Source organism: Sphaeramia orbicularis, chromosome 18 (assembly GCF_902148855.1).
Source record: "Sphaeramia orbicularis chromosome 18, fSphaOr1.1, whole genome shotgun sequence".
Classification (NCBI taxonomy): Eukaryota; Metazoa; Chordata; class Actinopteri; order Kurtiformes; family Apogonidae; genus Sphaeramia; species Sphaeramia orbicularis.
In genome coordinates this window covers 47,378,439-47,387,842 of record NC_043974.1, presented here as the reverse complement: position 1 = coordinate 47,387,842, position 9,404 = coordinate 47,378,439, and the positions used below count along the sequence as shown (strand labels likewise).

The 9,404-nt window shown below is 42.2% G+C and overlaps 1 protein-coding gene across 1 annotated transcript; it reads right to left on the bottom strand.

The window, feature by feature from the left end:
• Window positions 1–2,532: 2,532 nt before the first annotated feature.
• On the bottom strand, window positions 2,533–8,884 carry LOC115438273 (uncharacterized). The gene is made up of 5 exons (XM_030161755.1): window positions 8,794–8,884; window positions 6,611–6,721; window positions 5,724–5,774; window positions 4,448–4,654; window positions 2,533–3,238 (listed from the first exon to the last, which is right to left on the bottom strand). The coding sequence occupies exons 1-5, from the start codon at window positions 8,867–8,869 to the stop codon at window positions 3,033–3,035; spliced, it is 651 nt and encodes a 216-aa protein (XP_030017615.1). The 5' UTR covers window positions 8,870–8,884; the 3' UTR covers window positions 2,533–3,032.
• Window positions 8,885–9,404: the final 520 nt, after the last annotated feature.

Below are 9,404 nucleotides of genomic sequence, written 5' to 3'. Positions count from 1 at the left end.
TTCACCTTAAATTACTTGTTTATTACTGTAATTAGCATATTTTACACTAAGCATTTTACTAATCTATTGGGGCGCTAGGCTAATGGGTTTATTTCAGCCCATATGTAGCGATTGTAAAGGTCATGTGACTAAATAACACCACTGTAGCCTTAATTTAAAAGAGTATTTCAGCATTTTTCACAGAGCTGTTAGCATTAGCATTACCAGGCTAATGTCTCTATTTAAAGTCATTTTTTAGCATTTTTCTGTGCTAAAATGTTCCATTTTTGTTCACTGTAACCTGTAGTTTCACCTTAAATTACTTGTTTATTACTGTAATTAGCATATTTTACACTGAGCATTTTACTAATCTATTGGGTCACTAGGCTAATGGGTTTATTTCAGCACATTTGTAGCAATTGTAAAGGTCATGTGACTAAAAGAGTATTTCAGCATTTTTCACAGAGCTGTTAGCATTAGCATTACCAAGCTAATGTCTCTATTTAAGGTCATTCTTTAGCATTTTTCTGGACTCAAATATTCAGTTTTCTTCATTTTCATTGGCTTTAACCTGTAGACTTTTCATGGTAAATGACCTGTTTATTCCTGTAATTACAGTATTTTACAAAGAGCTGTTAGCATTAATGTTGTGAAGCAGTACTTGAGCATCTTTTTGCGCTAAAATGTTCAGTTTTTGTTTATTTTAACCTGTATTTTCAACTTAAATGACTCGGTTATAACTGTAATTACGATATTTTGTTAGCATTAATGTTGCATAGTACTTGAGCATCTTTTTGCGTTAAAATATTCCCTTTTCGTTCACTTTAACCTGTATTTTCACCTTAGATTACTTGTTTATTACTGTATAACTCGCTCCATATTCCTCCTATGGACCATAATGATGCCCAAATACAACAACCCAAATTATCGCACACACTAAACCTCCATAAACCACAGGAACTCAGTCTGATCTGAACTCAAAAACCTGCCATAAAACCGACATCTTCCATCATAACGTCACTGATTCCACAGATGCTGCATTCAAAGCCGTTTGTGTAAAACACTAATCTGTTTTTACTGCTTTATTAGACAGGAAATGAGACTTTAATTAAAAATAACATCCAAACCTAATAGTTCATCTGTCAGATTTTACCACATTATAAAGTACTGATGTATATTTATGAATAAAACTATTATAAATTTAATGGATAAAGCCTCCAACAGGGGACTGAAGTGGTTTTAATATTTCCAAAACCAGATTCTTTCGCAATAAAACAGTGGATTTAAAGAGCTGATTAAACGACATTCCCTTCTAAATTGTCTCTTTATTATGACGGCGTATTAGAACCGCTTTAGAAAATAAAAACACTGTTACTATGAGAATAAAGTCGCAAATTATCGAGATAAAACCCATTATTTTATGAGAATAAAGTCAAACACAAAAAAAATCATATTACGAGAATAAATTTGTAATATTATGAGAGTGATGTCGCCATATTTCCAGAATAAAGCCATAATATTAGGAGAATAATAACGATAATAACCTCGCTGCAGAAGTCGACTGAAACTGATTTTACACATTGTTATCGTCATATAATTACCTAAATCATCCACTACATGGACGATCCATGGTCATTATTGTTCTTTGTCTTCTTCTTTTTCTTTGTCAGTTAATGATGTTATTAAATTCTAGTCCGAATAGATCTAATAAACAGCCAGAACCAAGTTTTTAAGGTTAAACATGGTTTTTCTTCACAGTAGTTAAACCCATGTGACTGTAGAAGCTGAAATGTGAAGGTGTTTATTTTTTTTCTCCAGGTTTAGATTGAAACCATGACCTTTGAACTGGAGGTTCTGTAGTCTGTGCAGGTTGAACGGGTCCATCTAGTGGTCAGTAGGAGGTACTGCCTCCACCTGAGCAGAAAAACCAACATGGACCAGAACCCAGAACTGGACCAGCAGATCAAGACCAGAGGGGTGGTACCAGACCAGACCAGACCAGGACTTGGTTCCTGGAGGTTTGGGTTCATTGAAGGAGGTTCAGAAAAGACTGAAAGCCACCGACATGTGACGGATGAAACAGGACGACACCAGAACAACATGATGATGATGGTGATTGGTGACGTTGTTGTGGAACGTTGCAGTGGAACATTATTCTGGAATGTTGTTGTGGAATGTTGTTGTGGAATGTTGTTGTGGAACGTTGTTGTGGAATGTTGTGGAATGTTGTTGTGGAATGTTGTTCTGGAATGTTGCCGTGGAACGTTGTTGTGGAACACTGAGGTGGAACGTTGTTGTGGAACTTTGTTGTGGAATGTTGTTCTGGAATGTTGCCGTGGAACATTGAGGTGGAACGTTGAGGTGGAACATTGTTGTGGAACATTGTTGTGGAATGTTGCCGTGGAAAGTTGAGGTGGAATGTTGCGGTGGAACGTTGTGGTGGAACGTTCCATCCCCACAGATGACAGGAATCCTTTTACTCGGTAAAACTCAGCTGGATAAAACTGTCGTAATAAAACATCCCATAAAAAACACAAAAACAAAAAACACAACTGAAGTGCCTGATTTTAGTTCGTTTAGTTCAATTGTCATCAGAAAACTTTTGTTATGATTTGACACTATATAAATAAAATTTGATTCGGTTTGAATTACAATAAAGAAAGTGTTCAACAGCAGATTTTACAGAAGTACAGGAGACACATGTCCAACAAAGACCCAACGAAGGAACAGAGCTCCAATAATAAGACAATAAGACAAAAGGAGGAGGATTAGAAGAGATAAACACAACAGGTCTGATCTGGAGGACAGACGGAACAAACAAAGAAGGTCAAAGGTCAGTGAGGTCCGCCTCCTTCACAGACCGTCCAATCAGGTGAGGAGACAGTCTGGAGGTCATGAACCACCCACAGGTGCACACGGCTTTGGTCCAGTCCAATTAAAAGTCCAACATCCGTCCGACCCATGCATTAAACACAGCCATTACCCGTCCAACCAATCCTGTCCACTACCCGTCCACTACCCGTCTCCTCTTAATGTCCGGTTGGACGTCGTCTCTAGATGTCGTCGGGGTCGGCTCGTCCACACAGGAAGAAACAGAAGAGGACGCAGCAGCCGCCGACCAGGAAGAGACCCAGCAGGACGTAGACCAGGGTGGTGGTCCAGAAGGCGAACAGGTACAGGGTCCTATGGCAGTAGGAGTCCAGGTGGGTGGTGTTCCTGTTGTAGTTGGGCTGGTAGATGGAGTAGATCCACACATTACCTGGAGGGAGGACACACACACAGAAACACACACTGAGGATGACCCGGTCCAGTGGGTTCTGTTCAGTGGGATGTCCTCTGGGTTTGAATGACAGATCTGACTGTTTCTGTAAACACGCAGCAAGCAGTAAATCTAAAAAAATGCAATTAATTTGGGTTAATGAACTACTGCCCCAGTTTCCTTAACTTTCAACCACCTCGGTACCAAAAATCTCCGGTTATCTGGACAAAAGGCTGCGTGTTCTACAGATTTATAGACCAACGGTGGCTCTGGACTACTCCACTTAGGCTGACACCAGAGGGGGGGGGGGTCACGTAATTTAAATTAACTCACCAGTTACGTTTGGGATGGACGGACCAAACCAGGAGAAATGAAGAACTCACCAAAAAGAAGGTCTGAGGTTTTAAAAAGTTAAACACTAGCTGGATTTATTGCTTAAAAAGTTACAAAAGAATCTAGCATCAAACACACATTTTGTCACAGAGAGAAAAAGAAAAAGCCGCCAAAAAAAAAAAAGAGTTTCCTTTGTTACCTTCTTCTAGTCTTTAGTGACTCTTGGACACTCCCATTATTCAATGACATCATTGGTCGTCTGCTTATTATTGGTTAATGGTCGTTACTGGGCAGAACATGTCAGTCACTCCATCAGCTCATTCTAAGAACAGCTCATGCTTTTACATGTGCACAGCTCTTGCTTAACACCTGCACTGTTAGACTAGCATGTCTGGACCACCAAATTTCCCCAGGTTCAAAATCTGTTTTTTCTGCTCGACTTTCTTCACCACAGCTACTTTCTAAAGCTGTAAAATTAGATCTGTCTCGTTGCAATTGACCTCTTCTCCAAGTTCATCACAGACAGGTGTGAGTTCATCTAAACCACACACACATGAATAAACCTGACACTGACTGCACCTCTAAAATAAAAAGAGTATTACTATTATATAAGAATATTACTCAGAATATTACTTGGACTTCCAAAAAAAAAAAAAAAAACTTTAAGAAAATGAACTTGTAACATTAGATTTTTTCTTCTCCATTTTGGTTCATGAGGTATGATTTACGACGTTCATCCAACATTTCTTTAGAGCCAGATTTAAAGTCACACATTCAACTCCCATTTAATACAATCTGTATCACACTTCTATTGTGTTTCTGTTTTCTACGTTTAACGGATGCAGATATTCCACCTGCTTTGACCTTTGAACTCACCGGCGATGAACCAACAGAAGAGGAAGAAGGATGTGAGTGAGTTCCAGGCGGTGCAGAGCCGGTTCAGGGGGTTGGGGGGTCCGTCTTTGGGTTGTTGAGCGCAGGGCAGACAGGACAGCAGGGTCAGCATGAGTCCAAACACCCCCAGGACCACCAGGTAGACCGGGATGTAGGTCTGGACCGGACACTCGTCCAGGTACACTGCACCTGAACAGCAGTATTAGCATCAGTATTAGCATTAGCATCAGTATTAGTATTAGCATCAGTATTAGCAGTAGCATCAGTATTAGTATTAGCATTAGTATTAGCATCAGTATTAGCATTAGCATCAGTATTAGTATTAGTATCAGTATTACTATCAGTATTAGTATTAGTGTCAGTATTAGTATCAGTATTACTAACAGTATCAGTATTACTATCAGTATTAGTATCAGTATTAGCATTAGCATCAGTATTAGCATTAGCATCAGTATTAGCATTAGCATCAGTATTACTATCAGTATCAGTATTACTATCAGTATTAGTATTAGTATCACTACTAATATCAGTATCAGAATTATTTAATTTTTGTTACCTCCGCCAAGGAGGTTATGTTTTTGCCAGGGTTTGTTTGTTTGTTTGTTTGTCTGTTTGTTTGTTTGTTTGTCTGTCCGTTAGTGTGCAACATAACTCAAAAAGTTATGGACAGATTTGGATGAAATTTTCAGGCTTTGTTGGAAATGGGATAAGGAAGAAATGATTACATTTTGGTGGTGATCGGGGGTGGGGGGGCCCACGGGGGGGCCCATTTCCAACAAACCCTGAAAATTTCATCAAAATCTGTCCATAACTTTTTGAGTTATGTTGCACACTAATGGACAGACAGACAGACAAACAAACAAACAAACCCTGGCAAAAACATAACCTCCTTGGCGTGGGGGGGCCCCACAGGGGGGGCCCACTGATCAGCCTTGGCGGAGGTCTGCGCTCTCCGAGTGCTTCTAGTTGTTATTATTATTGGTATGACTATTACTATTGCTATCACTTTATTACAACTTTCATCCTGTGCTTATTAAACTACACGCACTTTCATATATATATATATATATATGTGTGTGTGTGTGTGTGTATATAAAAGTGTGTGTTGTTGTTTCTTGTGTGTATATTCAGTGTTGGTGCTGCTGTCTAAACCTTCATGTTCTGAGGGTTCTGTCTAAAACATCAGAACAGTTCTATCTAATCTAACCTGTAGGAGGCCCCGCCCACAGTTTAGATTGACATGTGACTGGTCACTCACCAATGGTGATCTGAGCGATGGGCATGACACACATGACAGCTTTGGAACAGACTGAAAACAGACCAGGGATTAGAGCAGGACCAGCAAACACACCACAGACCAGGACCCACATCCAGACCAGGACCATCCAACAAACAAACAACAAAACAAACAAAAATCTGTAAATTGTGTTCATAAACTGAGACGTAATATTGTACAAATTGTTCGAACTGCAAATCGCACTAACCGCTAATTGTGCTAACACTAACCACTAATCGTGCTAATCACTAATTGCGCTAACACTAACCCTAACCACTAATCATGCTAATCGCTAATCATGCCAATACTAACCCATAACCCTAGCCACTAATCATGCTAATTGTGCTAACCCTAACCCCTAACTGCTAATCATGTGGTATTTTACGCAGCGTGAACATACACGCGTAAAGCTTATAATGCGTACAGATCTGCACACAATTCACGATATCACGCTGAAAATGCGAACAGTGTTCTACTTGTAAGCAAATATTTGTGGAACACTGTGTGTGACGTACGTTTAAAAATGATACATCTGAGACAGAATATTATTAAAATTGTGTTTATTTTTCTGATAAAATTTCATTTTTCAGGTGATTCACATCTGTTTTGTTTGGTTTGTAAATGCAAATATTTTCATAATGTAATTTTTCTTTTTGCTCTAAAACGGTAAAACCTGCAGTTTTTCCTCATGTATGTTTCATCCTTTTACTTTAGATCCTGTTGGTCTGAATGTGGAACCTGAACTTAAATAATTGTTCATATTTTCAGTCTAATTTTTCCATTTCATAAATTGATCCAGATCGGACCGTTTGTGGGCCGGTTTTGGTCCACGGACCGTATGTTTGACCCAGATCAGAACCAGGACTTACCCAGGATGGGTGTGGGGGGCTGGGGGGGGCTCCGGATCCGCCCGATGATGCCACCATTGGACATGATTAGAACCAGGACACGAACCTGAAGACGACGACGACGAGATGGAACCGACAAAAAAACACAGAAGAAGAAACGATGAAGATGACTGAAGAACATGGAAAGTACAGAAGAACAAACAGATGTGACTGATGGAATCATCTGGAACGGTTTAAGATAGAAGAACACATGGATCTGACAGATTTCAAGGTTCTGCCAGGGTCCGGTTTGGGTCTGGTTTGGGTCGGTTTGGGTCTGGTTTGGGTCGGTTTGGGTCGGTTTGGGTCTGGTTTGGGTCTGGTTTTGGTCCGGTTTGGGTCCGGTTTTGGTCCGGTTTGGGTCCGGTTTTGGTCCGGTTTGGGTCCAGTCTGGGTCTGGTTTGGGGACCACATGGTTTCATGTCTGTTTCTTTGCAGATGATGTTGTCCTGTTGGTCTCATGGAACCTGGACCTTCAGCGTGGACTGGGTCAGTTTGGACCCCAGTGTGAATCCAGTGGGATGAGGACCAGCACCTCCAAACCTGAGGACCTGGTTCTGGACCAGATAAAGGTTCTGGACCAGATAAAGGTGGTCCGTCCTCTGGTCTGGTGGTCTGTGGGGAGTCTATGACCCAAGTGGAGGAGTTGAAGGATCTGAGGGTCTGGATCAGGGGTCAGGGAAGGATGGAGCGTCAGATGAAACTACTGAATTCATTTTCCTTCAGTTTTTATTACTTTGGTTTATTTTTCTAAATCTTCTTGTCCACCTCATTATTTTTTTTTTCTGATAAATGTCACGTCAGTAACACGTCGGATGACGCTTCTGAGGAAGACTGGAGTCACAGTGGAAACTGTCAAGCAGGAAACATCTAAAAACTATTCCTTGTCTGAACAAAAGAAAATACTACATTTATATTTGCAGTTGTTTTCAGTTTGTGGCTCATTACGGAAGCGTATCGCATTCACACAAAAAAATAAATGTGTGTTTTTTCTGAATTAATGAGATGCTGTTTTCTGACAGTGTCCTGTGGGCTGTTCATCTGCGTCAGTGGGACGGACAGACGAACAGACATTTAAACTTGTTCTGAAAACACTCGTTCATTCAGAAAAACATTTATTTTTGTGTGTGAATACAACACACTTCTGTAGCTTATAGTGTTCATGTTACTTTATATTATTGGTCCACTCTTTCATTTATGTTTCCATGGTAACTACAGAACCTCAGACGGTCCAAACGGGTCAGATCTGAGGACCAGGAACAGATGAAGGTTCAGGTTTTGAAGGGTTAAACTGAGACAGTTCTGCTGTCTGCGTCCACCCAGCAGGTCACTGTGGTTCGGTCTGGTTTTTAGAACTCATGGGTCAGGTGGACCCAGACTGAAGTGGGTCTGAAGTGGACCAGGTCAGACTGGTTCTGGTCTGATGTGGACCAGTTCAGACTAGTTCTGGTCTGAAGTGGACCAGGTCAGACTGGTCCTGGTCTCAGTAGTTTGAAGTGGACCAGGTCAGACTGGTCGTGGTCTCAGTGGTCTGGTGTGGACCAGGTCAGACTGGTCCTGGTCTCAGTGGTCTGAAGTGGACCAGGTCAGACTGGTCCTGGTCTCAGTGGTTTGAAGTGGACCAGGTCAGACTGGTCCTGGTCTCAGTGGTCTGGTGTGGACCAGGTCAGACTGGTCCTGGTCTCAGTGGTCTGGTGTGGACCAGGTCAGACTGGTCCTGGTCTCAGTGGTCTGAAGTGGACCAGGTCAGACTGGTCCTGGTCTCAGTGGTTCACCTGGTGCAGGTTTTGTGAATGTTGCGTTCCCTGTTCATCCGGTTCAACCAAACCCTCAGGTTGGACGCACGTGCCCCACCCACGCAAACGCACCTTCACCCACACCTGTACCCGAACACCTCCGAACACCGGAGCCGGTCCGAACCCCACCCCCCCTCCGGTAAACTCCTCTTAACCCGGACCACACCTTCCATTCTCTGGTCCTTTTACGCACCCCGCCCTGCGTAAACACAGCCGAACCCCAGACCAGACCCGGACCCGGACCCTGAGCCCCCGTCCTGTCGGTCACCCGGACTCCCCCCGCCCCCCCTCCCCGTACCGGGTTCTGGGTTCATGGTTCCGGACCGGGTTTGGGTTCTGGGTTGTGGGTTCTGCTGGATCCGCACTCACCTCCTTCAGACTTCTTCTTCTGCTCCGTCCGCCGCGCGCCTCCACGAGGATGCCGAGCCTCCGCCTGCGCGTGCATGCACGAGGAGGGTGCACGAGGTCAGCTGATTGAAGAGGTGAGCGGCGAGGGCACGCGCACGATGCATGAAAGGGGTGTGACGCAACCCAGGAAACCCGGAAGAGCTGGAACCAGGAGACTTTTACGCACAGATTTACGCACCAGTTTATTTAACGACGCAGTGACTGAAATAAACGGATTTAAACACGTGATGGCTTTAATATTTAGGGAAGTTTAGGACCTTAACATGACGGATTTTCACCAAACTTTGTGTCTGAAAGTCTCTAAATCCACCTGGTATCAGATTCCAAGCCTAAAGTGTATTTTTATTGGTTTAAAACTGTTCAGATTAACCCTGTAAACTCCTTTTATCTCAGGTTCCACAGCAGAACCAGTCAAATAAGAACAGAATAACCTGTGAATAAGGACAGCTCCAAAGGTTTGTCTGTGTTTTCATGCAAATAAACCTATTAAATTATGAAAACATTTACATTTCCGAACCAAACAAAAAAAAACATGTGAATCACCTGAAAAAAACTGAAATTTATTACGAAAA

Excerpts from the sequence above, each read along its gene's own strand:
- LOC115438273 (XM_030161755.1), bottom strand. The coding sequence starts at position 8,869 with ATGCACGCGCAGGCGGAGGCTCGGCATCCTCGTGGAGGCGCGCGGCGG. Across the intron at positions 5,775-6,610 it reads GCCCCCCACACCCATCCTGG|TCTGTTCCAAAGCTGTCATG; the intron begins GTAAGTCCTGGT and ends GTCTGTTTTCAG. Across the intron at positions 3,239-4,447 it reads CTTCTGTTGGTTCATCGCCG|GTAATGTGTGGATCTACTCC; the intron begins GTGAGTTCAAAG and ends TCCTCCCTCCAG.